The sequence below is a fragment of the Bemisia tabaci genome, chromosome 6 (assembly GCF_918797505.1).
Source record: "Bemisia tabaci chromosome 6, PGI_BMITA_v3".
In the NCBI taxonomy this organism is placed as follows: Eukaryota; Metazoa; Arthropoda; class Insecta; order Hemiptera; family Aleyrodidae; genus Bemisia; species Bemisia tabaci.
Genome location: NC_092798.1, coordinates 25,065,665 through 25,092,820, shown reverse-complemented (window position 1 = coordinate 25,092,820; position 27,156 = coordinate 25,065,665). Strand labels below are relative to the sequence as shown.

The window sequence follows — 27,156 nt, the reverse complement described above, 5'->3', positions numbered from 1 at the left end:
AACCACCCTTGTCCTTTGAATCTTTTTTAAAGGGTGAGGCGCTTAAGGTAGGATGTAATGGTTTCAGCATCTCTGGAGATGTAATCTGTATAGTGCAATCAAGTCTAATTTAGGTATCGCGTTTTGCATGTTAATGAAATGAATTAAATTAAAGAAGAAAGTCTTGCCTTTATACGCCAGTTGTTATCCACAACAACAACTTGTAATAAACAACTACGTATGTAAAGGCAAGACTTTCCTCTTTAATTTAATTCAATCAAATCTTTCTACTGTGTTACATCTCAGAACTCTCGTGGTGAAACTATTTAAGATAGGATAGGAGATGTGATTTGCACTATTTTTTTTGGAGTTTTTTTTTATTATACCTATTTCCTTTAAAATTTGATCGACTCAAAAATTAAGATAGATCTTTTGCTCCTGGAGTAACCCCGAAAGAGAGAAAAAAACATGGCTGCCAAATGATGATGAAATGCACTTGCTAAATTGCAGGAACCAGTCGGCGCTTAAAAATTGAATCCCCAAATTTCTCTAAAAATATGCATGTGATTAGTTTTTGAGAATTGAGAACCGATGGTGCGTTCCGAAGAAAACATCGTTCATTACCTGTCTTGATCCCGGATATGACGAAAGTCTCTCCGAAGTATCAGAGCCGCAACTGGAGCTTTCGGAGAGCTCTGAGTTGAATTTTCTGGAAGCTCTAGGCGAAGGGGGTGGTCTACGAGTGCAGATTTGGCCTTGAATGTGCTCACATATTCTCCTAAATCGCCGAATATTACCTGTGAAATCATAAATGTGAACCGTGAACACGTTTCGAATACACAAAATTTATAGTAACATCAAGTTATGTCGGAGGGGCACAGACAAGAAAGATGAGACTGGTAAAAATATTATTTACTCTTCCATTACAACACAGGAACTACTTGAAAAGAAAATTATGGGCGACAATAACGAATACTCTCCATTAACGAGGAATAATTGAGAGCGCGCAGCATCGCAAGTTCACGCCTCGCGCCAGCGCGCCTTCAATTTTGCAGACGCAATACGGACATCCATCAAGCACGAATAGTTGTATCTCTGCGCCGCGCCGTCATCAACGCGCATCCTTTCAATTGCTCTACTTCCAGTTTGTCTTCTCTCCCGTTTGTCTTATTTGTAGAGGTGCTTCAAAGGCCACATGAGCAACATAACTGAATATAGAAAATACGTGATCGGGTCTAGTTTTTTAAAGTTTCCTCCCAATTTGATTGATACATCATTGGCATTATACGGCTGAGCATTGCAAGTTCATGATTCTCGCCATCGCACCTTCAATGTTGCTCATGCAATATGGACATCCATCAAGCACGTAAAGTTGTATCTCTGCACCGTCACAACGCGCGTTGAAGTGTGATTTGTGATTTTTGAGGGAAGTTAAGATCAAGTTTGTCATAAAAAAAATCTGTTGCTATGCGTTGCCTCTTGCACCTTGTTGGATGAAAAAAATGGTTTCAGGCTTCCTATAAGGCATGAAGTATGCACAATTTTCTGTTTAGCGATGCATTAAAATTACTGTATTACGAACTCAATATTCCAAAATTTTTCGAGGGAAGACCCCAGACCGTCCATTGTACGGGAGCCAATCCCTTCCTATATACACAGGCATTGAAGGCGCTTACAGTTTGATCCACGTGCGAAAACCCCTCAAGACGGCACTGAATTTGGACCGCGTTAAACAGAAAGGAACCAGGTCATATCAGCTATTGCCAAATTCAATTAGGCAATTTAATTATTTACGCGAAAACGGTTGTGTGGATTTTCATGCAAACAGTGAATTTTATTCGTAGTGCGAAGCAAATTCCTCAAAATTTTCAAAGGAATCCGTACACACGTTCTCTCGTAAAAATTAATTGCCCACTTATTAAGTGGGCCGGATTACGGGGGTGGCCACATAGGCCGTGGCCCATGGCGGCAAATTTTGTAATTTTTTTTAAATGTAGGTATAAAAAAAGCGGATTCAGAAAAGAAAGTATCAATGAGATAAGGGGACAAAATTTCTCTTTCCTGAGCGTATAGTAATTTCTAATTTTGTCGTTTTTCGGTGATACAAGAGACAGCATCTTTAATTGGATTACATTTTGCAATAAGGAACCATTATTTCTGGCCAATTTTAGAAACAACATACACGCCATTGGTTTCCCTATGCAGATATGTGCTTTAATAGAAGAGCCAGAGATAGTGGTTCCTTATTGCGAAATGTAATCCAATTAGTCGAGCTAAGAGATGAGGAACTAAACACGCAATTTGGCCCGAAGCTAAGCGCAGAGAGGAATGATGACGAGGACTTGAGATGAAAAGGACAAGCCCGCGGCGCAGCGCGGTCGGCATGTAACACATTTTAGCGCCTACAAGACTGCATGAATACTTCACCCATTGCGCCAAACACAGTGCGGTTAGGAGCGGTTGGCGTGAAACGCATAGCGCCTACGAGACTGCAGGAATACTTCACGCATTGCGCCAAACACAGTGCGATCAGCGCGGCGCGGCGCAACGGCGGAAATTAAAATTATTATACCACATTTATGTTTGTTCTTTCATAATTTTTTGGTTCATTTCTTATAAATGGAGGAGCAAAGTTCCGTGAAATTTTGCTAGTAGTGTTGACAGGGCTTTCGCAAAAAATATATCCAACACGAGTAGGTAAACGCGTCTTATGCACAACTCCCCCTCCGGCACGTTCACTTGATGGTTTTTATTGATGTTTCAAAACGAATGAGAAGGGGGCGGCAAGTAGGTATATCCGGCCCTGCCACTTAAATCGGGCAATAGCTGACGTGGCTTGGTTCCTTTTTGTTAAACGCAGTCCATTTTCGATACGTAATATAGAGGGTACAATGAAGTAAAAACTCACCTGAAATTAGACTAAAGGTAACAGCATGCATGTAGTCTTTGGCTTTGCCAACAATTGATATATCTACTTCAAATCTAATTTGTCTTTGGAACATTGCAGCACCGGTTGATCCTCGCCTGTACTCGACTCGGAACGACATTGGACTAGATACACTGTGACTTAATTCAGATATCTGCAAAATACAAACGTGACTCAAATCAATCTTTGAAAACAGAGAGAAATCACTATATAGACTTTTTCCTCCACTCAAATTATTTAGGAAAAAATGAAACTGCATTAGTACCCAAGTAGCATTTTTCAATGTAAAAGTTGCAACAAGTTGCAACAATGTTGGTATTAGTTGCGACAAAAATGCAACTTTCGGTCAACTTTTGGTCGATAAGTGCCGATTTTCGGCGATCTGATCGGAGGACAAAGTTGCAACCTGCTGAGATTGCAAAACTGCTGAACCAAAGTTGTTTAAAATCTAAAGATAGGCAACCAGCAATACTTTGAAGTTGAAACATGTTTCAACTTAATTGCAACTAGTTCCAACAATGATAGCTCCTTCGAGGGAGAGAGTAGGCAATCTGCACATCAATCTATTTATTAGTTGCAAGAGTCAAACGATTTTGTTGCAAGTTGTTGCAACCTCTGCTACTTGGGTAAGAGTATTTTAAGGATCAGTGCTTATTCATTAACCATTGAGAAACATATATCGATGGGTGAAACTATCATACCACGTATCATACCACGTAATGAAGGGAGCTGAAGGCTGAAGGTTGGAGATGCATTTCTGCGTAACTTATATGCAATCGATGAAGTTTATAATGCAAATATAAAAAGGGGGAAATATCCAAATGGACCATTACACAAGGTACGAATTTAAGCAATCTGGTACATGTTTCTTTACCAGACTTTCACGTAGAACACGATTCGTGCAACGAAAATTACTGAAACCAACTCCTAACGAAGATAATAACGTTTTTATTTCACATTGGTTACGAGGAATTTGCACTGCCCGCTCACAAGAAACTCAAAGCTCTACTTGAGTCAAATCGCGCGCTACAACGGTTTCAGCAAGCTTCTCAATCGAGCAATGTTCATTTCCCATAATGTGTTGTTCAAACCACAAGAAATTTGCTACAGCTGAGCCAAACCGTTAAGATTGAGGTTTTCAGATTTTTATATCGCACAGACTATCATGATAAACGTTTAGCGCGCAATGTGAATCACGTAGAACATTGAGTTTTCATAAGCGGGTGGTTTGAATTCACGCATTAAGAATTATTACATATCTTCGTAAGGAGTTGATATCGGTAATTTTCGTTGTGCGCATCGTGTTTTGCGTGAAATTTTGGTTAAGAGCCATGTATCAGAATGTTGAAATTCGTACCTTGTCTAGTGGTCCATTGTATCACGAGCCATTACTTCAGAGTAGTGGTTTATTTTTGAGACGGCAAAACAACATGATGTTTACCAACGTATCATTGGTATTTACGTGTTACAATAGGCCACTAAATGGTGTGGAGTTAAACATTAAGTATACTCAATGTCCTCTCATCAAAATTCACGTGGAATACGATTCGTGCAACAAAAATTATTGGACGTAACTAAGAACCAAAATATTAACATTTCTTGAGCACAACACAATTCCTTTTCTTTTGGTCAGGCAAATACACCCGAAAAATATAATCTCTATAGATTTGCTAAGTTTCAAATATTCACAACCTTCCCGGATTTTTTTCAAGTCTCAAAAATTACATACTCTATTTTGCAAAGCTTACTATCATCAAAATTTACGCGCATTATTTGTTTTGAACCTCAGCGTGATTTTTTTGGCCCGATTACTGAAATCTTCAAATTAAGGTACTCACAGAAAGAAAGGCATGGATAAGATCCGCTTTTAAGGAAGCCAAAGGCCGCCCTCGCACCAATACCGTGATGTTTTCGTCTTTTTCGGACGTCATTAGACTCCCGAACCACGATTTTTTTGTCAACTCTGGTGAGGATATGGGCGTTAATGAAACTTCCTCCGTGGACGCTGAAATAGGAAAAAAGTCAATACATAAAAATGAGGTCAAAATTAAAATCAGAGCTTACCAGTAATATTTGTAAAGGTATAAGCATATCCCTTAGCAACCCATAGGAAAAATATTACCTGGACGACCGTCTAAGAGATGGGCACAGAGCTGACTCTCTTAGCCTGGGGATGATTGAAGCTTTTATGCTTTGACGAGTCCTTTATTTTTAGTGATTTTTAAATTTTTAATATTTATATAGTTTATTGTGCTTGATACTGAATGGCCTGACAAACAGGGCTAGGCCCTAGTCGTTTGTAGAAGGAGAAGAAGATAAGCACATCTATTATTTCTAGAACTACTTGCAGAAATGTATGCTTATATATTCTTGCAGGGAATAACACTCTCTTTCGAGAGAACATTATTTCCTTGTCATCAGTGGCGAGGCGTGAATTGTGATACATCGATTGTTATGCCATTTAAACCTATGGTAAAGAATCGATTATTAAGGTGTTCGCTGCGAACAACCTATTCATCGATCATTTTCCATAGGTTTAAATGGCATAACAATCGATATATCGCAATTCAAGCCATGCCGCTGCTTGTCATTGTAACAGCCACTATAGCGAAGATTTTTATATGTATCCTTATTTTGGCAACTTAAATTAACGTAAATGACGACATTTTTATTTTCCATAGATGTTTTGGATATAGTAACCCAATTAGTGCCGCAAACGTCAGAAAGATAGTTAATTATTGTCTTTGGCAGACGACTAATGAAAAGATGATGGGTGCCTTACTTTGGAGTTTTCTTCGGTGGAAGCGAGGAGATCCGAGGAAACTATTCTTAATAGTTGTGAGCCTATTCCGCCAGTGGTTGGAGGTGTGCGGCGAGCCGGGTGGCGTGCCTACCACCGCAGAATCTGCAATGAGAAAAACCCATAAATTAACGCCCGGAATTTGAAAGTTCACATTCGGAGAATATTTTGCGCAGCGACTACCGAGTAAAGTTGCCAGAAACTTCTCTATATCTTACCACTTTTATTTCAGGTTGTCATGCTTTTGGTTGATGTTAAAAATGAAAACCACACATAAGTTTGAAGTTTCAAGCTTTTTCATGAGTCACATTCATGCCCTCCTCTCGAGCATTTGATAAAATAAATATCTTTAAACGAGCAAATGAGAATAGATGTAATGGCAGCATCTGTCGCTTAAGGAGTGCTGTGGTACAATTCTTGCATAAAATTAGGACACAAGCAATCTTCATTATAAGCTCTCTAAATCTCTAAGTATACACTCATTTTCCTTACTCATACGTATGGATCCATGAAACTAATTTTCATGATTTTTGGCTTGTGGCAAGGATTCATGTCTACATTACATCATTGGCGCATTCAGATACTGCGGAGGGGGGCGGGAGGGGGGGCTGGGAGGGCTTTCCCAGAAAATTGTCGACATTTTAAGACATCCAATATATGCAGTTTGAGTCAATTTTGCCCTGGCCAATTATCAAATATAAGCGCCCTTCCCTCTTCTTTCCTCCGTGTTTTCTTTCTTTCTTCCCCTTTACTTCCTCCTTTTTTGGGCGAATGGGGGAAGGGCGTAGGCGCTCCCTACGCCTCCCGTTGGATCCGCCCATGCTCCAATTTTTCCAGCAATAAGGACGTTTTCCGCGAAGAGGGTTTCAAATTTATAATAAAACGTTCTCAGACTATAGAATGTTTTGCTCCCAAGCTTCAGTTAAAAAGCTAGCTTGAATAATGATAAAAAATAATGGCATATCCGCACGAAGTAGCTTCCGACCGATCAGCATCATATTCTTACAGTCCTTAATGCTTGCACTTTGGCCGTATGAAAATTGAAAAATATTTGTACAAGTGGCGTGGTGTGCTTTGCGATACATCGATTGTTATACCATCTAAACCTATAAGAAAGGATCGATAAACAGGGTGTTTGCAGCGAACACTTTAATAATCGATTCTTTAGCATAGGTTTAAATGGCAGAACAATCGATACATCGTAATTCACACCACGCAACTGATTTGTACGTTCACCGAAAAGAAACTCTAGCCTTCGAGGCCGAAAGTACCGAGCGTGGCACCGGGAGCAATCGAAGCTACGGCTCCAGTACCCGGAACTTTCGGCCTCTGAGCCCGGAACAAACGGCATATCTATACAACCCATAACTTTTTCTTCATTGTTGCTCTTTCAGTGTAATTAGGCATCTATTGCAATAGTGTACTTACTTATTCCTAAAGCGAGCGAGTCAGAGTTATCACTAAGGCTGTTGGTTCTATGCTGGAACACGGGGGTAGAGGGTGGATTGGGCGTCGGGGAGGGTGAGGGGGAGGGGGCTAGGGAAGGGGGCGAAATGACGGGCGGGGGGCTGGGGCGGTGTTGAGGCGTCGCTGGCATCTGGTTCAGAGTCGCCCCCGAGCCCGGAGATCCAGGCGGGTGGGCGTTGCAAGACGCTGCCCTGCAAACAGGAAATCGTCTCGTTAGCAAACATATACAGCGCGGATTCTTGCGAAAATTAATTTCGCAGTTATCAGAAGTTCATAGCGTCGATCAAAGGCTCTTGCAAAATTGAGCAAAAGAAGTAACTGCATACCAACGTTGCAAAATTGAACGTGTATTTCTTCCAAATGCAACTATAGACGAGTGGAAAAGATGGGGTGTGCTCTGGAAAGTTGCATAAGGAAACACGTTAAAGTGGGCGTGATTCCCTTCGGAGAAATGGAAAAGCAAGATTTTACATTCTGTCAAACGGAACTATGTGCCGACCAGGGCTGGATTCAGGGGGTGGCCACATGGGCCGCGGCCCATGGCGGCAAATCTAGAGGGCGGCAAATTTTGCAATTTTCTTAAATGTAGGTATAAAAAAATATCGGATTTAGAAAAACGAAATTACAAACGAGAAAAGGCGACAAAATCTCTCATTTCCTGAGAGTGTAGTGATTTTTAATTTTGTCCTCTTTCAGTGATACAAGAGACAGCACCTTTAATTAGTCGAGTTAAGAGAGAAACCAAACACGCAATTTGGCCTGGAACGGCGCGGCGCAGAGAGCAATAATCACGAGGGCTTGAGATGAAAAGGAGAAGCCATCGGCGCGGCGATCGGCATGCAACTCCTATCAGCGCCTACAAGACTGCACGAATACTTCACGCATTACATCAAACACAGTGCGGTCATTGCGGTTAGCGTGAAACGGATAGCGCCTACAAGAATGCATGAATACTTCACGCATTGTGCCAAACACAGTGCGGTCACTCGGTCAGCGTGAAACGCATGGCGCCTACAAGACTGCGTGAATACTTCACGCATTGCGCCAAACACGGTGCGGTCTGCGCGGCGCGGCGGCGGAAGTTAAAATCATTAAATTACATTCATGTTTGTTCTTTCATAATTTTTTCGTTCATTTATTCTTATGAATGGAAGGCCTTGTCCACACAGAGATAGGTTTACAAAACTTAACTCTTGCTAGTAGTGTTGAAAGGGCATTCTCAAAAAATGTGTTCAACACGAGTAAACGCGTCTTATGCACCCCTTCCCCGCTGGCACGTTCACTTGATGATTTTTATTGATGTTTCAATACGAATGAGAAGGGGGCGGCAATTAGGTAAATCCAGCCCTGGTACCGACCGAATGCGGCACTCATGAGCCGTGGGAATGGCGAAAGAGCGTTGTGAACAGGGCTCATGAGTTAAAACCGAGCAAGGGCGACAACGGAGACGGCTTCGTTGCCGCTGACGTCACTGGCGCTTTATAATTCCCATTCATTCTTACGGTCCTCAACTAACGAGAACTCCCATTCCGTCTGGCCGAAGTATACGTCCAATTCCAACTCGCGAATTGTATTTTACTGGAAAACTATGGACATTTTTCTCGTGACCAAGCACGGAAACCAGAAAAATTTGGACTGAAATAGCACAGGCATTTTCTTGTAAGTGATTGGATTGAATGAGTCACTTTTGCAACAATATAATGAAGTTATGTTCTGTCGTCTAGGTAAAGACAAAATGTTATCGTATCGACTGTAAAACTGCAGACGGAGAGACGGGGTGGAAAGGGATGCGTATCTTGTCAGCGGTGTTTTGGAAGCCCCGCTCCAATCCCAAGGGAAACAACAGGAAGCTCCAACGCATTGGCGTCGGAGAGCGGCTCTGGGGGCAGTAGTTGTAGTCAAGAATGAGGGCCTAGACACATTTTGTCATTGATGTACAATCCGACAACTGTCGATTCATGTTTTGTAACTTAGCAGATTTACGTAGCCGGTGTATAAATGTGTATTGGGCTTTGATATGGCGAATACATGGCATTATCACTTGTTGTATACTTTTAATTTTGAAAGCTCTTTGGAGGTCCGCTTCCTAAAAAATCTCTGGTTGATAAGTCGTTTAGCGAGGCTGCAAAAAATTTGCATTTTTATATCTGAAAGTGTAGGTATTGGTTTTTTGTATAATTGTTTTTTTGGATTGCTGGAAAAGTAACGCATACTTCTATAATTTAGGACTGAGTCAGGGAAATATAAGGTTCGTTAAATAGTAAATATTCCTAGTACCGTGTGACACTATTGTTAACGAAAAGTTTTTGCAACTTGTCAAAGAGGTTGTTGAATGATCTTCGAATAACTTTTGATGAGCTAGAGGTAATGGTTCTATCTGCAGCTCGTGGACTTCTGTACGATATTGTCCAGAATCATCTAAATTTTCAAAAAGTGTCCGCTTGTTCGATACCCAATTTGCTCATTCATGCATACAAGGAGAAGCGCATGAAAGCTTTAGCAGACATTTTGGAGATGAATCAAGAATTAGATGAAGAATTTATGACTTAAATCACGGCACCTTAATCACGGGATGACCTTAATTACGGCAACTATTTATTGTCCATGAGATGCAGATGGTTCCATTTCCCTAGCTCATCAAAAGGTATTCGAAGATCAATTTCATCAGCCACCCGTACGAACCACGTTTCTAGTGACCCGTACTTGCTTCGCACGTATGAAACATACAATCAGAGAAAACAGAATTCATCTTACAATAATCAATAATCAGTAGGACATGAATCGTTGCGATGTATAATACGACATTATAATGCGGCATTACTATTGTAATTCATTTTAATGGATTAGGGGCATTATAAATCATTATTGCCACGTCGGAATGAAATGTTGTAGACTGAATTGAAAAGCATGTTGGCAAAATTTATTATAAAAATAGTATAACATGTAGGTACATAACATAAAGGTAATACAAATTAAATGATTAGAGCGTGTATATTTCATTACATTATAGGTATATTACAATCATTTTTGTCATTGTTGGAAATTTTGATAGTTTGAAATTTGATAGTTGATAGTTGATAGTTTGAGAGTTGAAAATTTGGTTATTTTATTTAGTTAAGGTGATTCGATAGACGCCATATTTTGTGTCAGAATGGCATGCGACATATCCCATCAATTGGTTCCATTTTTTCATTTACTCATCATTTTTCTCCAATTTTAAGTTTCGCAATTCTGTTTTCAGGAGACTAAAGCACTCACTTATCAATTTGTATATTTATATTGAGTTAAGGGTAGAGACGTATTCCTCACCGGAATTGAGGAATGGAGGTGTTACAGTAAGTCCGGCATTAGGTTCCATTTCGACATCAGCGACGATCAACGCTACGATACTGGAAGCCAGTCTTCCGATATTAAATCCCTAGCGGGGAAGAAAAAAAATGCCTAGATTTCGCTAAAAATCCCTAAATCCCCAGATTTGCTCAAATATACTTAAAAAATCCCTAGATTTTGCAAAAAGCGCCATTTTTAACGAAGAATCATGATGTCATTCGATGTAGCGATTTGCAATATTTAAATCTGATTGGCTCGTTTGAATTTTGGCGCTCTCTGAAAGCAGTGCTAATCCAGACCAATAAAATGAAAGAATATTAGTTGATTTCTTATTATTAACAGGTTGAATGCAGTTGAATGTCAAGTACATCGAAGGACGCAATCGTTTTAATTTCCGGCTTATTTGCGGGGAAAATAGTGTTGCCAAAAAGGCCTACAAAATATAGATGAAAAAATGTTTTCGATAGTCGAAGCTAGAATTGAGGTTAAAAAGTTGATTTTTGGTAACTTTACCTCATCAAAAAAAAATCCCTAGATTTCCTGAAAAATCCCTAAATCCCTGGAAATTCCGGAAAATCCCTAAATCTAGGGATAAACCCTTAGACATCGGATGGCTGTTGGAAGCATTAGAGTCAACATTTGAAACGCTGCTGCAGAATTTGCCGGGAGTATAATCGAGTGTTGAAAGTCAGTAGAATTGAACAATGTAATAATTGCTTTCCGAAATAAGCGTTATAATAAAAAAACCACGAATCTGAACTGTTAATACTGGAACACACCTTCTGTAAATGTACCTTGCGAGAGATAAGTAAAAAAATAGATGTACTGGAGGAGAAGTGCTTCTCCACAGAGTTTGAAGAAGGAAAAAAAATGCCCAAATTTACTTACTTCAGCATTTTCGGCAAAATCACTGCAATTTCCGAACCTTTTTCTGGCCAGGGGCCAAAATTAAATGATTATGAAGGGCCACTTAGATGTTGTAGATAAAAATAGGACTGTTGAAAAAGTCGCCGTTTTCAATAAATATGTTCCCGGAATGGAAAAAACAGCTCACAAATAAAAGCAAATTGCCATAGAAACTTCTTCACGAAATCACACACACAACGAAGAACGAGGCGCTACAGACGAGTCCGTCCAGGACAAGTTAAAAAATTCCCATGAGCCGAGTGCCGTAGGTTAAGGGCCCGTTCGCCAAAACTAATCGGAACTGTATGAATGAATTGCTCCTTTTAAAAATCAAAACAATATCGAATTGCGATATATTACACAGTTAAGATAGGGCTATGTCCTGTCGTAAGCGGCGACATACAGTCGATATCATTTCAATAATCGCCCCAATGGCCACGATAGTTGTTAGACGTTTACGGTTTCCCTGGTAACCTTTGTTTGCTATCAGCTGATATCGAGTAATTAACTAGGAAGCTCCAACCCAGTGGTTAAAGCTTCCTTAACCGCGAAAACTTTAAAATTCAAATTTTCAAATTTTGAACGTAAAGTACATTTTTTCCATCACGAGATAAAAGCACAAACAAGTTTTGAATTATTGACTGTATCACCATGATTCCAAAAATACAATACACAACATAGCATTGACTAACAATAAAACAGTATGCAATAAAATAAAGTCATGACAAGGAACATAGCCGAAAATGGCGCCGATTCCCATCAACCAACGCGCGGTCTCTACAATGTAACATGCTGCATTGATACTCCCCAGCTGGGACCGTCCGGAATAGCAGCTCTAGTGCAAGCACCAGAGCCGTAAGAAATTAATATGAAGAAGTCATTGGAGAATAATCTCTTGAAAGCTTTTCCATCTTATAAGAGAACATTATTTCCGAAGAAATACGAGTACCTAGTTCTTTCAGGTGTTCTAATGCAAATGTTCAAGATGTAACGACGATAATTATCGATTATTTCTTTTCAATTTGTTGACAAGTTTCGATTGGGGAAAAAACTAGTAAAGACTTAATAAATTTGTTTTCTTTCTATCAAAACAACATACAGTTTTAAAACAATAATAGAGGTTATGTGGACCGCGTTTAACAGGAAGGAACTAATTGTAAGCCACGTCAGCTATTCCCAAATTTAGTTGGGTAATTTATTTTTTTACATGGAAACTGTTCTGCGGATTTTTGAACAAATTTCATTGAATTCTCTGCATAGCACGGAGCAAATTCCTTGAAATTTTCAAAGGAATCCGCAGAAACGTTCTCTCGTAAATATTTAAATTCCCAGATAAATTTGGCAATAGCTGATGTGGCTTGGTTCCTGTCTGCTTAACGCGGTCCAAGTGGACTTATTCGTGATTCAGACGACTTAACGGACTCTACAAACTTACAGAATGCTAATGCGGTTACGGAAGATTTACGAAACTCAGGAACAGTACATGACCCAAAACCGATGCTATTTCCTACCATTTCTGAAGAGTTCCGTGAGAAATCTTAATAGTGGAACAATTTTTAACCCTCATAATTTTGTATTTTGCTAAAGACTTCGAATACAAGAGGCCTCCCTTTTCCCTTAGGGTTATCAACGTGCCCAGCAGCCTAACCTCGCGGATTTATCAATAAATTAAAGCCAATGCATACTCAAAGCGTAACGACGATAAGATTCGCAAACTGACGTTTATTGACCTCGCCTTACGGGGCGGATGAACATGCATAATTGAGGCGAATCGATGCTGAAAAGTACTTGAACGTTGAAAGTTACTCTAAAAGCTGCAATGAAATCGTGCAAGGGTTCTTACTAGGCCCCTGATCTGGTCGTCTTTCTTGCTATCACGAGTACATGAAACGTCGCGGAGAAAATTTAGTAATTTTTTACGGGAAAATTGGACCGCGTTTAGCAGAAAGGAACCAAGCCACATCAGCCCAAGTAGCATTTCTCAACGGAAAAATCGCTGTATATTGCGATTTTATCGGCGATAAAATCGCCAGGATCATCAACATCTGAGCGATTATCATCGATTTTATTGCGATAAAATCGAGCTTTTATCGCCCGACAATTTATCGCGACAATTTCGAAATAAAAATCGCGATAAATGGCAATTTAATCTCGATTTTATTGACAAAAATTGATAATGATTTTATCGAACCAAAAATTGCGATTTGTAGCGATTTAATCGCCGTATATCGCGATTTTTAATGCGATAATATCTCGATATATTGCCACCGATATAATCGCGATAACCAACCGATTAAATCGCTATTTATCGCGATCACTGCTACTTGGGAGCTATTGCCTAATTTAACTGCGGGCAATATAATTTCTAACAAGACAGCATTTATGCGTATTCTCTTGAAAATTTCAAGGAATTTGCTTCGCACTATGCAGAAAATCCATTGCTTGCTCAAAAATCTGCACAACTCTTTGCATCTAAAAAAATTAAATTACGCAATTGAATTTGGCAATAGCTAATGTGGTGTTCCTTGCTACTTAACGCGGTTCATTATGTTAGTAGGGTCCTAAAAGTTTAGTCTGCCGTACAACCTCTTCTCTTTTTAACTGCTTTGAGGCAACATGATTGGATATAGTTGGGATCTCACCTGGAGGGTAGCGGCGATGCCAGGCTGGTGATGTTGGGCGAGCAACTCGAGTTGTTAAAAAGGCTGTTCGACGGACTTGAGTGCACGGAGTTGTTCGTGCTAGTGTTACTTCCTCGTCGATTTAGGTGTCGATTCCTGCACACACAAAATAAATAATATTTGAAACTTACGAATTTAATTTCATCTCCGTAAGTTATAAGGATTCTTTACCGTCTCTGTATAGTTTTATATGGTGAGGACATAATTTCAGGATTGTCGAGTTTCGAGAAAGAGTTTCCCGATGCGTCACGCTTTTTTCTCCCCTCCTAGTTATATACTAAATCAAGCCATGCTGCGTGTTAAAATATGCAAACTTCGAACTGGACATAGTGCTTTAAAAACTAGAATGAGCCGCTGAAAACCTTTACCTTAATCTGGAGGATTCTCTAACATGATGATAAGGAAAAGTCGTAGGAGGAATTTTGAGGAGGTGCTATGGGGAGAGATGAATTTGGTTGTACGCGACCTTTACTCAGAAAGGTTTTGCAAATTGGTCCCACGGCTTATCAGTATGATAATAATTCAGTAATTAAAGGATTCCCGAAGGTGTTAGGGCTTCAAACTCTCGGAAACATGAGGGCTAAGCTAGGATGCAAAAATGAAGTAGGTGAGGAATATGACATATTTCGGGATCTTTAATAGACTCAATGAATTGGTCATGCCATAAGAATTGAAGCTCTTCATGGTCAACGTTTGGATATGCGGGAAAATCGTGCATCTAAATGATATTTAGTTATGATTTACCTTTGGATCCATTCAGTGGGAGAATAGTAAAACGAATGATTTTCACGTGGCTCCATTTACATTGAAAATTAATTTATTCTCCGTTAAAATTGTACTTTTAAAGAGATTATCAACTGTATTGCATTTATATTAATTTTTTATGTCAAGAAAATTGATTGCATTTGTAGGTAAAGAGATAATTTGAAGAAAAAATTTTCAATGCTCTAAAAAGATTTAAAGTAAGCGAGAAAATTACTTCAGACAATTCGCAAGAAAGAGGAAAATATATTAAATGGTTTCAATGTTACTGAGAGGATGTTTACAAGAATAAAACAAACTTTATGAACTTTAGGACTTTATCTTATCGTGACTACGGAGTGAATTGGAGAATAATGTAAAAGGCTTTTCGGAGAAAAAGTATATTCAGAGCTAATTTGTGGTTGAATAATGAGCCAGTTAAATGAATCTTTTAAGGGTTAGAGAGAATCTTCGAGAATTTCATTTAGTTGCAGTGAATTCTAAGGGTGGAAGAGCCCGGAACTCGAGGAAACTAACAATCCCGCTCGCTACAGCTGGAGAGCTTTTATTTGTTACAACATTTCAACGTCGCTGTTTACTCTGTCAGCGAGATCGGAAAAACATGGAAAAAAGGAAAAAAGGATGCATTATTTACAATTCTGCGTAGAATATTTCAAAGAGAAATTGCTTTTTGTTTACATTAAGCCCCGCACTACTTACTTCATCATTAGGGCACGAGAAACTTTTCTGAAAACATCCGGCGTTTAGGTAGCGACTAATTTTTACAGAGAAATATTTTTAATTCAGAGGCTCCAAGTGCTACTCTGTCCGCGGTCTACGCAAAAAGCTTCCAAATTTTAACAATAGCAATAAATACCTACGCAGTTATCGGTGATTAGTGCAACTACAAAATTTTTTGTATAAATATATTTTTCCTCGGCAAAGTGCAAAACTATGAATGAGTGTAGATTGAAAAGAAATAGGTAAACTATAACTACGCTTACAATGGTATGTAGTAGTATGTTGCATCCTAGAGGCTTACAAAGGTGCGTATATTTTTTAGGATTTTCTCGGTACTGTGGAGTATTCTGAAGCAGCAGTGCTCATTTAATCAGATTTTTTAGGTATTCTGAAATACTGACTTTGACGCATTGAATGAAATGAATTCTATTGCACATGAAATGTGCGTTTTTTTTGTGCACTTTTTTGTCATTTCCCATCATCGATGGCCCGAAACGACGGCTCAGAGGTGCGGCATGGCGCTTTGTGCAACGGAGTTTCAGGTTATATATTCGCAAATATGATCGATAAGCTTTATTTTTGAATGAGCTTTTCAGGGAGAATAATGTAATAGGAGAGACTGAATGAAGTGGGGCGAAAGGAAATTATAAAAGCAGGAGAAAAAGTGAGCCTAATGATGTTTATGTTCAACATCATCATAGGCCATGGAAAGCAGTGATTCATGTAGGCTGCGGATGTATTCATCGATGCGCCCGAGATGGAAGGAACTGGGGTAGGTTATTATCCAGTTGATAATTATGTCCTTAGCTATATTTATCAAGGACTAATACATTAAATAATATTTAAAACAAAATTATTGCGTAATCAGACGAAGCAATTATGTTTCGTTAATTCATCAGGTTTACCCATCAGAACTTGTTGCTATGACACGCTTTTACATATTTAATTCACGTTTTTACTGTACATAATTTATGTGAACAATTTGTCACTCTAAGATTGGTCGAATAGAGGCACTGCACTGCGGCTAAAATTGTTAAATCGATATGGAATGACCCTCGTCGATAGAAAGCATGGCTAAGATAGGGACCGATCTGGATCATTCGATAACGATTCAACAGACATTCAAACGGGCAAGGCAAAACAATTCGCGAATTAACACAATTTTCCGCCTATTTTACGAACTGACGAGTGTCTTGATGAGAATTTTCTTAGCCCGGCGTATCAAAGTAGATTCAAAGGCAACTTTGCAAAACCAGGCCTTTTTGCAAAACACACTCCTCAGTACGTCTTACTTTAAGCATCAATAGGCAAAAAATAGTGTAGTTCAATGAAAATAACGTTTACAGTACAGAGATCCCGTATAGTGAGGAGTCTAAGGACTCAGTGGCGTGGCGTGCTTTTCGATAAATCGATTGATCGATAATTTAAACCTATGGAAAAGTATCGATAACAGGGCGTTCGCAGCGAACACCTTAATAATCGATTATTTACCATAGCTTCAAATGGGGAAATATCGATAGATCGCAAAGCACGCCACGCCACTGTAAAGGATTTCTCTAGTCGTCCCTTGAAGTCAGTCGGCTTTTGATACCGTGAACTGAAATACGTGAGTCAGTAACTCGATTAGGCCCCAGATTTCAGCTCAAACGCAAAAATCAAAGTATACGGAACTTGGTAACGGAGTATACTCACTGAAATGGTTGTCTCCTAGGGGTTATGGGTGATCCCTCACTGATCCTCGCATACTGGAGCGCCTCGGCGCCGTTCATCTTACAAGTGTCTATCCTTTTCCGAGGTGGATCACTCGTTTCGACTTTCACTCTGCTAACATTCTCAGTCTCATCCTCTTGTGCAGGCCTTCGTTTTTTCCTATCTAATAGTAGGAAATATATCACTTTTTCTGTGTTGTGGCTGAAAAAGACATGTTAAAACACCGTCAGTTAAGTAAATGCAAAATTGAGCATAAGAATGTACACAGACACAATCACACGTTTGGTTGCGCTGCAGCACAGTAAAAGCACAACATATGAAAGAAAAAATTAGAGGGCTTTGAAAATCATTAAATTTGACACGGAATCACCTTAATATTTACAGATTACACAATGTATTTTCCTTCAATACATATCTTTTTTCATCAATTTAAATGAGAATAGTCCATGCAGAGTGTGCAATCATTTCAAAATCATGAGTTGAAAAACGCTGACTCTGCGAGTTTAAATATTAGAGCCAAACAGAGCGGAGCGGCGTGCAGTCAGCGCGAGAGGCTCTCTTGCGCCTACAAACCTAAAGGGATACCTCACGCATTGCGCAATGTTTGAAGTATCTACTTAGGTTTGTAGGCGCCAATGCGCGTTTGGCGCTGGCCGCGCGCTCGCCGTGCCGCGGCATGGCACCTCTAGCAACTATTTCACAACAGAGGTGTTGCATAGTATCATTCGAAATTGAAGGCGCCCCAACATATTAAGAATGACAGGCATCCATTAAGAATACGTAGCGTTCTCCGCAAAATAATCAAGATGTTACGGCACAAAAAGAGAGCGGTAGTCCTAAAACTCAAGTCCTAGCATCCGTATTTAATAAAGTTTAGCATATGAAAGCAGATTTAGGCAGAAAAATTCGTGAGTATGCCGTCAAGAATATATTATTTTGAGTCTCAATAATAATTGAACTACATTTTGCAATTTGGAACTATAAATTCTAGCCCGGTTTGAAAACAACGTATGTGCCATTAGTTTTCCTATGCACATAAGTGTTTTTCCAGAAGAGCCAGAATTTATAGTTCCAAATTGCGAAATGCAGTCCAATTGGTAAGTTGACCAAAACTGCCCTGCCGAAAAACGCGTGGGCGTAAACTACTGGAAAAAAACAGGTGCACTGACAAAAAATCCTTGACAAAATGTCCTATAATCGATACTTCTGGGCGTAATCTTTCTTTCCTCGCTCATGCACGTCTTAATTGGAGCTCAGAATACGTAACTTTGAACTTGTTTTTAGGGCATAGATCTCGATCTAAGAAATCCGGGGAAATTTCTGTTAACTACATGCACTCTCTATTTTTAAAAGATGCAAGATTTCAAATGCACTGAACAAACACTTCACTACTGTACACTTCATTAAAGAATCGTTGCAAAATTACAAGCGTAATATTGCCGTAAAAAGTCCAGACGAGACGCCACCTGCAAGTATCTCGATTGGCTAGTTTGCGCATTAGAATGGTCACACAACAACTCCTTAATGCAACTATTCGAGCTCTGCGGATGTGCGTGATGCGTACTCAAACATTGAAGGCGTTCCGGCTATTCTTGCCCAAGCAGCGCTTTTCGAAATGGGCTTTTACGAGACCCCACGCGTAGGATCATAGGATGTTCTGTTCCTGTAGGAAGGACATGAACTTATGGCGTGATGACCGCACGACACCGTATACACATTTCTGATTCATTTGAACGCGAATTGTCACCAAAACATTCAAGCATACCGCGACGCACATTGCTCTTGCTAACCAGAAAAGATATTCTTAACGCCTTCAGTTTTGCGAATATGCAACACGGACATCCGCAGGGTACGAATAATTGCATCAAGGTGCTGCTAGCATCTTTACATTTCATTGGACGCGTTGCCCGTGCTCATTTCTGTTGAAGCGTTATGACTAGTTTCATGGTTCAATCTTCATTTAAGGGTAATAAAATGACATTCATACCTTCTGTGAGGGTAAATCGATTTTTACAAAATATTTTAAAAAGAAAATTAGTGCCGTATTTCTAGATTAAGCCTGTCTACTGCCCCATTGTCTGCAGGCGAATTATTGACATTAACAGACAAAGCGATAGACAAAGAAAAAAAAAAGGAGAACTAAGAGATCTTATCGGTGAAAGCGGGTGCTTTCATTGGACAAAACAGGAGGTAAAGAATAGACTAACCGATACGAACCCACGAGGGACCATACAATTAGTCCATCATTTTCCTCATTACAGTCCATTCCATCAAGTCATCTCAGCAGTCAGCCAATAGGATTGCTTCATTTTCCGTATGTCATTTTTGTCTGATTGTCTGTGTAGCTTTGCTTAGAAATGAAAAAAAAAAAAAAAAAAAAAAAAAAAAAAAAAAAACCACTAAGAAACACTGTTTATAAATTTCTATAATCAGGCCGCTGGTGCACACTACTGGAAAAAAAAAACACATTGGATCTAGAGTCCAGACTCTTACAAACATAGACAAGAAAACATACTCTTGATTCAATCATATTTAAGCTTAGATCAAGAACCAAGCCTCTTAATTTGAGCGGATTTCCTTTTGATTTAAGCTTAAATCTGCTTGAATCAAGAGTCCTTCTTCTTGTCAATGTTTTCAAGAGTCTGGACTCTAGATCCAATGTGTTTTTTTTTCCCAGTGCACATAGATGATGGAGGAATACGGTGGCTACGCACCTGGGGTTGAGCAGTTCCTGGATGAGCTTTTCGCGGTTTTTGAAGCAGCCGAGGCTGGAGATGGCTTGGAGGACATCGGTGTCGATATCTTCGACGGACGGAATAATATGAGTTTGGACAACCTCCATCATGGGCAGCTCCAGCTCCAGCTCGCCCTTCCCGCCGGCCGTCACCCACGGATGCCGGTTGATCTCCGCCAGCTGGAACGAGGAACAGACAATGCAAACAACTCATCAGCACGTTTTTATCAATTTCTCGTAATCCCTCTCAGGGGAAGAGGGAGAAAAGTAAAAATAGCCGAAGGAAAACTGAGGAAACTCCCACGGTTTAACGATAGAGCAATTTTAATTGAATCGTTTTAGTGGGAAAAAACGATCCCGTTCTGGAGAAAAGGAAATAAAAAAACGGAGGAACTAATTAGAGTTGATATTTCTCACACTGAAAAAAAAATCCGGCCTTGGAAGCCGAACTTACGGGCTACATAGACATACCGTCCGCCTTCCGGGCTCACAATCAGAGGCTGAAAGTTCCGGGCGTAGCACCCGGAGGAATCGAGGCTACGGCTTCAGCATCTGGAACTTTCGACCTCTGAGCCCGGAATGGACGGTATGTCTATACAGCCCGTATTTTTTTTTAAAATGCAATGATTTGAAATTATTTTTGGTCTACGATGTTTAAACATCGTAATACACTAACAGGCATGAGTACCACAGAGTTTCCTCTTTAACCCTCTTCATACAGGCAATTGAACATTCAAAAGATGGGTTGTTTCCTAACCGAATAAATGTGTCCACCTTGTGGGAGGTTCAAAAATTCCCTCTATAAAAGAGGAAAATAAAAGTGTCATCAAACTTAAAAAACACTATTTTGCAAGAAAAACGAATCTCAAAAATTCTCTGTTTAAAAAGAGATCGCATCGATAGGATCTTATGGGATTGTAGTTTGGTGGGTGGTTTGGGCATAATTTGACTCGCACAAGCAATGCCTTAAGTGAATAAGGACGGGAAAAACATAAATTGGCCTGCAGAGAATATAGGGATTTCATGAAGTTTCCATGCAGTTAGATTTGTGTCGCAAAAGTAAGTTCTGGGTAAAAGTTGTATGACGCAAAAAAAAAAAAAAGTCGTAAGTTGCTTTTGCGAGCTCCTCATTTCAACACTTCGCAACAGCCGCGCTGTCACCCTCCTCTACTCATGTATGCGTTCCCGTCCAACAGATGTTACCAGTCTTAAAATATTGCACATTTGTCTTTTTCAAAACTACCAATATAGATAGACTCCGTTGACATGAATGTATCAACTTCACCTCCAGTTTGTCTCTGATCGTATTCATTGTTTCTTCCCCCCCCCCCCCCCCCCCCTAGAGAACAATTGCTTGCGGTAGATTTGCGGTTCTTAACGCTAACCTTGCTTACAGAAAATCGGAATTCCTTCCAGTTACAATTTGACTATTATGTTTGATTTTTGTTTTATGCCAGCAGCGATGGAGCGGTATCGTCCTGAATTCCTCGTCCATACGCCAAGGTAAACACAAAAATGCACTGGTGCTGGTGCTACTGGTCTGGGGAAAAACCACCTATATAATGATTTTCACTTTATTTGTTTTGAGGAAAGCCCCACCCACTTCTAATAACCTTGCACGCAGCATCGTTGATGCTGCGAAAGTTTCCTATTTCAAACGTCGTAGTATCAGTACATGAGTATACCTCAAAGGTGTTTCTAAAAGAACTATTTTTAAGTGCACATAATTTTTTCTCGCCAGTTGTCAAGGAGTCCAGGCTCCAGACGCAACATTTTGATCCTGCACATTGGTGTACATAGGTCATATCGGAAATAAGTTCACCTGCATTAGACCACCACCGCCTCGAGTGAGAAAAACAATTTGCCGTCGGGTCACTCAGAATAGAATATTGTCTAGACAAAGACCTTTACTCTTTTCAGTCCGTTTCATGTTCGCGCGGTCACTTAAAGATTCTCGGATGTATTAAAAGTTACGGAGGGTCGATATCTTATGGCACGCGATTGCTAAATATTTCAAAGCCCAGGGGTATTGACTTTGCAGCCTGCAAGAAAAAAGGAGTGTCCGGTGTCCGCGGAGAAGACAAATGTGCCATGTACGCGCTACAAAAGACACGCTAACATGAGATACCAACAATTATTTTTCGAAATAAAATAAAGAAAAAACCGACGACGAGAATGCCCCAGATGCGGAATGAGTTCACACTGGAAAAAAACACATTGGATCTAGAGTCCAGACTCTCGAAAACATTGATAAGAAAAAATATCCTTGATTCAATCGGATTTTTGCTTGAATCAAAACGAAATCCGCTTAAGTCAAGAGGCTTGGTTTTTGATTTAAGCTAGATTCTGATTCAACCAAGAGTACGTTTTCTTGTCGATGTTTTTAAGAGTCTGGACTCTAGATCCAATGTGTTTTTTTTTCCATTGCATGCTTGACTTGATGAAACTAGGCTCAGACAATGCAATTAGAATAAGATAAAAGTCATGTTCATTTTTTGCAACGGATATCATTTGATGAAAATATGCGCACATCCATTGCAATGATATCCGGGCGAAACTATTATCTTTGCAAACCAATGTTAAAAATCTTATTCTCACAATTTGCGGAATCAATTTGGGTACAGCCACAGCATCCTACAAGATTCGGATTGATCAAAATTTGAATGGTTTTGAAGACCTCAGCTCACATGTTACATTACAGACTCGAACTTTTTATTTTGAGGAACTTTTCGTTTCGAGTGTGCATAACCCTGTGAACTTCAAGATTGTACGAGTTTCGCTCATAAACAATAGATCCTAATGATCATAAAGTCCTCTTAATGTATAACAGGTTGTCAAGTTTATGTCAAAAACTCGTCATTTAAATTTAAATTTAAATTTTTTTTCTCTACATTAAAAAATTACCTACTTCCGTGGTGTTGATTCAGTCTAATATATTTCAATAAATAAACGAACGACTCGGCGACAACTTTCAAATTGCGCCGATCATGTTTGGGGGGTCAAATCACAATAAAAGAGATCTCACTTGTACTGAATCATATCAGAAGGGACTACCTTACCTAGCTCATAAATGAAAGTACCCGAATGGACAGAGAAATAAACACACTGAAAAGCCGTAGTTACGGGTTATGTAGACATACCGTCCGCATTCCGGGCTCAGAGGCCGAAAATTCGGGGCGTAGCACCCGGAGCAATCGCAGCTCACTGAAAAAAAAATCGGTAAATCCGAACTAGTTCGGATCATATGGAACCACGATTTTGTTCGGCACACACGACCGAATTATTCGGTCTGCTCAAAACAAACAACACTCCGAACAAAACCTGCTTCCATATGATCCTAACTAGTTTGGATTTACCGAACTTTTTTTTTCAGTGACAGCTCCAGCACCCGGAACTTTCGGCCTATGAGCCCGGAACGGACGGTATGTCTATATAGCCCGTAACTTTTTTTTCAGTGCAGCACAGATGTTTTTAGAATTTTCCGCGGCCGCAAAAATTTTGTATTGCAGTATGTCCTTGATCCTCATCTGCCCATTTCCCTCCACCTCGTGTCCCATACTCCCATCATCAGCACATGGTGCCAACAACGATTTCATCAAATTTGACAACGAGCAGACTTAACTGAAAGTGGGTGTATTCTAATCAGGGGAGAAGAGGAAAAGCCCTCGTTGGGGCTGAATCGATAAGAGGCGGCTTTCGGCCTAGGAGCCCGGAACGGACGGTATGTCTATATAGCCCGTAACTTTTTTTTCAGTGCAGCACAGATGTTTTTAGAATGGACCACTAGACAAGGTACGAATTTAAACATTCTGATACATGTTTCTTAGCCAGAATTTCACGTAGAGCACGATTTGCACAACGAAAACCAATGAAACAAACTTTAAACGAAGATATCAACGTTTTCATTTCACATTGGTTACGAGGAAGTTGAACTGCCCGCTGACAAGAAACTCAAAGCTCTATGTGAGTCCAATCGCGCACTACAACGGTTTCAACAAGCTTCTCAATCGAGTAATGTTCATTTCCCACCATGTGTTGTTCAAACCATAAGTAATTTGCTACAGCTGAGCCAAAGCGTCAAGATTGAGGTTGCCAGATTTTTATATCGCAGAGACTGTCATGATAACGTTTAGCGCACGATGTGAATCACGCAGAGCATTGAGTTTTCATGAGCGGGTGGTTTGAATTCACGCACCAAGAATCATTAAATATCTTTGGAAAGAGGTTGTTTCGGTAATTTTCGTTGTGCGCATCGTATTTCACGTGAAATTTTGGTTTAGAAACATTTATCAAAATGCTGAAATTTGTACCTTGTCTAGTGGTCCATTCGCCGCGGCCGCAAAAATTTTGTATTGCAGTATGTCCTTGATCCTCATCTGCCCATTTCCGTCCACCTCGTGTCCCATACTCCCATCATCAGCACATGGTGCCAACAACGATTTCATCAAATTTGACAACGAGCAGACTTAACTGAAAGTGGGTGTATTCTAATCAGGGGAGAAGAGGAAAAGCCCTCGTTGGGGCTGAATCGATAAGAGGCGGGGGTGCGGGGGGCAATGGACGCGCGGGGAGGGGAGGGCGCTGAGTTGCAGACTATATTGCAATTTGGTGCGGGCTCGCCACTAACAAAAGTTGCCAAGTTTGGCACAAACACTTTAGACTCTCCGTGGAAATTCCGACGATTAGTCGCAAATTTGGCAACGCGAGGCCCGGCAACGGGATGCGGGGATTGACAAGACCATTATTAGCTGGAAAAGTAGCGGTTAAAGTTGGGATTGAAATTACTCCTGCAATGGCTGCGCTGTCGTGAGCCGTAACTATTCTCCATGAGTCACCCCCGAGCCTCCCCCCCCCCCCCCGCCGGAATAATGTCGGTTCACTTTCCCTCGGAAAATCGCTCGGAGGGGAAAATCATTGATGTATTTACGACCGAGTACGGCGGATTAAAATGCCAACAAAATCAACTTAACATAGATTAAACCCCGTGGTCTCGGATTGTTTGGTTTAAGATTTCTCCGGGCTTCAATATTATTTCAGGGCGGTTGGAAGTTGAGAGTTTTGTGGATGAGCGGTTTAAATGCGCTTCAGCGTTGCTACTTAATGCGAGGAAGTTGTAAAAAGCGAAGTTTTAATAAAGTTCTATGAAGTTCAGATACTTATTTCAACATTACTCTCGTCTGACTGATTAATAAATATGATGTTCGGCTTTTTTTTTAAAAATTTATTTATTAATATTTCAACTTCTGTATACGAGAAATAAGAAATATTGGTATGAATTAACAATAAATAACTTTGTATCAACTAAAAATCGACAGACGATCTGTTGCCTAAGCAGGTTTTTGATTGGGTTCCTCCCGGAAGGCGACGGCGTGGACGTCCTGTGAAAGGTTGGCGACAAGGGGTGGAGGAGGAGATCAGCATGTGCCGATTGCCTGATGGTCTCTGGGAGGATAGGGGGCAATGGCGATTGGGCGTCGCAGAGCGCAAGGCTGCGCTATAAAAACGGCTTAATGTATGTGTATCAACTAAAAATATATACAATTGTTTAGTCTTATTTTCTATCCTGGACACCCAGGTGCGAACACCGCGGATTTTTTAACCTTCATCCCCTCGTATTAAGCTCTCTCACCAATTGTTTAGTTTTTTGTAAACGTAACAAATGAATAAAAATGGAAAATGGAAAATGGAAAATGAATGAGGGAAATGAAATGGAATAGAGCAGGAAATGAGGAGATGCGATGTGCCGTAGGAGTTTTGGCAGGATCGCTGGTAGTGGTGGCTGGGTGTCGCAGAGCGCACAGACGCGCTATGAAAGTGGCATGTTAGTAGCAGTAATAATGAATTTGTTTGGGATATCTGTGCCTGTTCACCGGAAAAGAGACCTACAGCTCAGAAAACCTTAAAATTGACAGTAACCATTCACCTCAATGTCTAGAGGAGTTGTTCCAAATATTCTGGTGCCTAACCGTTCAAAATATTGGAACGAAGGAACGAAATGGCGGTTTAAATTCAGCGGTTCAAAAACTGCAGTTTCCCGAAAATGATACCTAAAGTATTCACACACCATGTTTAGAGTTCAATAAGTTAGTTTAAAATGCACTGTTATAGCCAAAAAAAGAACTGTGCCGATATTTTATAAATATTTGTGTCCTGTTTAGTTAATTATTCGGAACACTGGAAAACACCTTCTGCATGGGAAACTTAAATCCCCATTTTTCAACTCGACTTAACAAAAATTGCTTTCTTAAAAATTTGCTTCTGTGATAGGTTGTTTTTCCCGGGACGATCACAATTTCTTTAAATTTGGCATGTATGTGAAGGTGAGAATATTTCGATGGAAACAGCACAAGTCGAATCCTATCAAATTGTTCCAGGGGTCTCGTCGAATTTAATCAAATCAATACATTTTTTATCAAAACTTGTCCTGCAAAAGCGAATGGAATGTCTAATGTAGAGCAGTGAATTCCCCGAAGTCAAAAGGCCAATAACCACTTGACCTTTGCCAGCCGCAAGGCTCTTCAGCAATTCTAAAAAACCTCGGGTTGAACGATTGTGTTTAGTTTTATTCTTTTTTTTTTGTCAAAGGCTTTCAGGAATGTTTGAACCGATAGCGTGAGGACTTTACGAGTCCAGACTATAAAATTACTTAAAACAACTTACTAAAAATAATATTTTGACTAGAGTCATGTCGAGGCTAAAACATTATGTTCTGTCAATCTATTTTTACATGAAAACTGTAACACTAAATGGACTGTGTTAAGCAAATAGGAACCAAGCCGCACCAGCTATTGCCAAATTTAATTGGGCGATGTTTTTTTTTACTTGAAAACGGCTATGCGGATTTTTGTGCAAATTGCATAGAATTTTCTGCATAGTACGAAGCAAATAGCTTAAAATTTTCAAAAAAATCCGCAGAAACGTTACGATCGCTTGTAAAAAATGCAACTACTGAGTCAAATTTGGTAATAGCTGATGGCTTGGTTCCTTTCTGCTGAACGGGGTCCAAATGTAAGCTCTACATAATTTGTGTGTCAGAGGCGGATCCAGAAATTTGGCAACAATGGATTCCCCCATTTAAACCTATGTTAAATAATCAATTCTTGCTGGTGCACCTGGCTCCTCCAAGAATCGATACATTTCC

At 40.0% G+C, this 27,156-nt stretch overlaps 1 protein-coding gene across 1 annotated transcript in view; it reads right to left on the bottom strand.

The window, feature by feature from the left end:
* The window catches only part of sff (sugar-free frosting), a 133,594-nt gene that overhangs the window by 8,157 nt on the left and 98,281 nt on the right, over window positions 1-27,156 (bottom strand). Inside the window, exons 7-14 of the mRNA XM_019059283.2 lie at window positions 19,996-20,195; window positions 17,264-17,482; window positions 14,051-14,185; window positions 7,134-7,363; window positions 5,688-5,810; window positions 4,744-4,910; window positions 2,888-3,059; window positions 604-776 (exon numbers count right to left, since the gene is read on the bottom strand). Of these exons, the coding sequence (XP_018914828.1) occupies window positions 604-776; window positions 2,888-3,059; window positions 4,744-4,910; window positions 5,688-5,810; window positions 7,134-7,363; window positions 14,051-14,185; window positions 17,264-17,482; window positions 19,996-20,195 (1,419 nt within the window). The remainder of the gene's footprint in view (window positions 1-603; window positions 777-2,887; window positions 3,060-4,743; window positions 4,911-5,687; window positions 5,811-7,133; window positions 7,364-14,050; window positions 14,186-17,263; window positions 17,483-19,995; window positions 20,196-27,156) is intronic.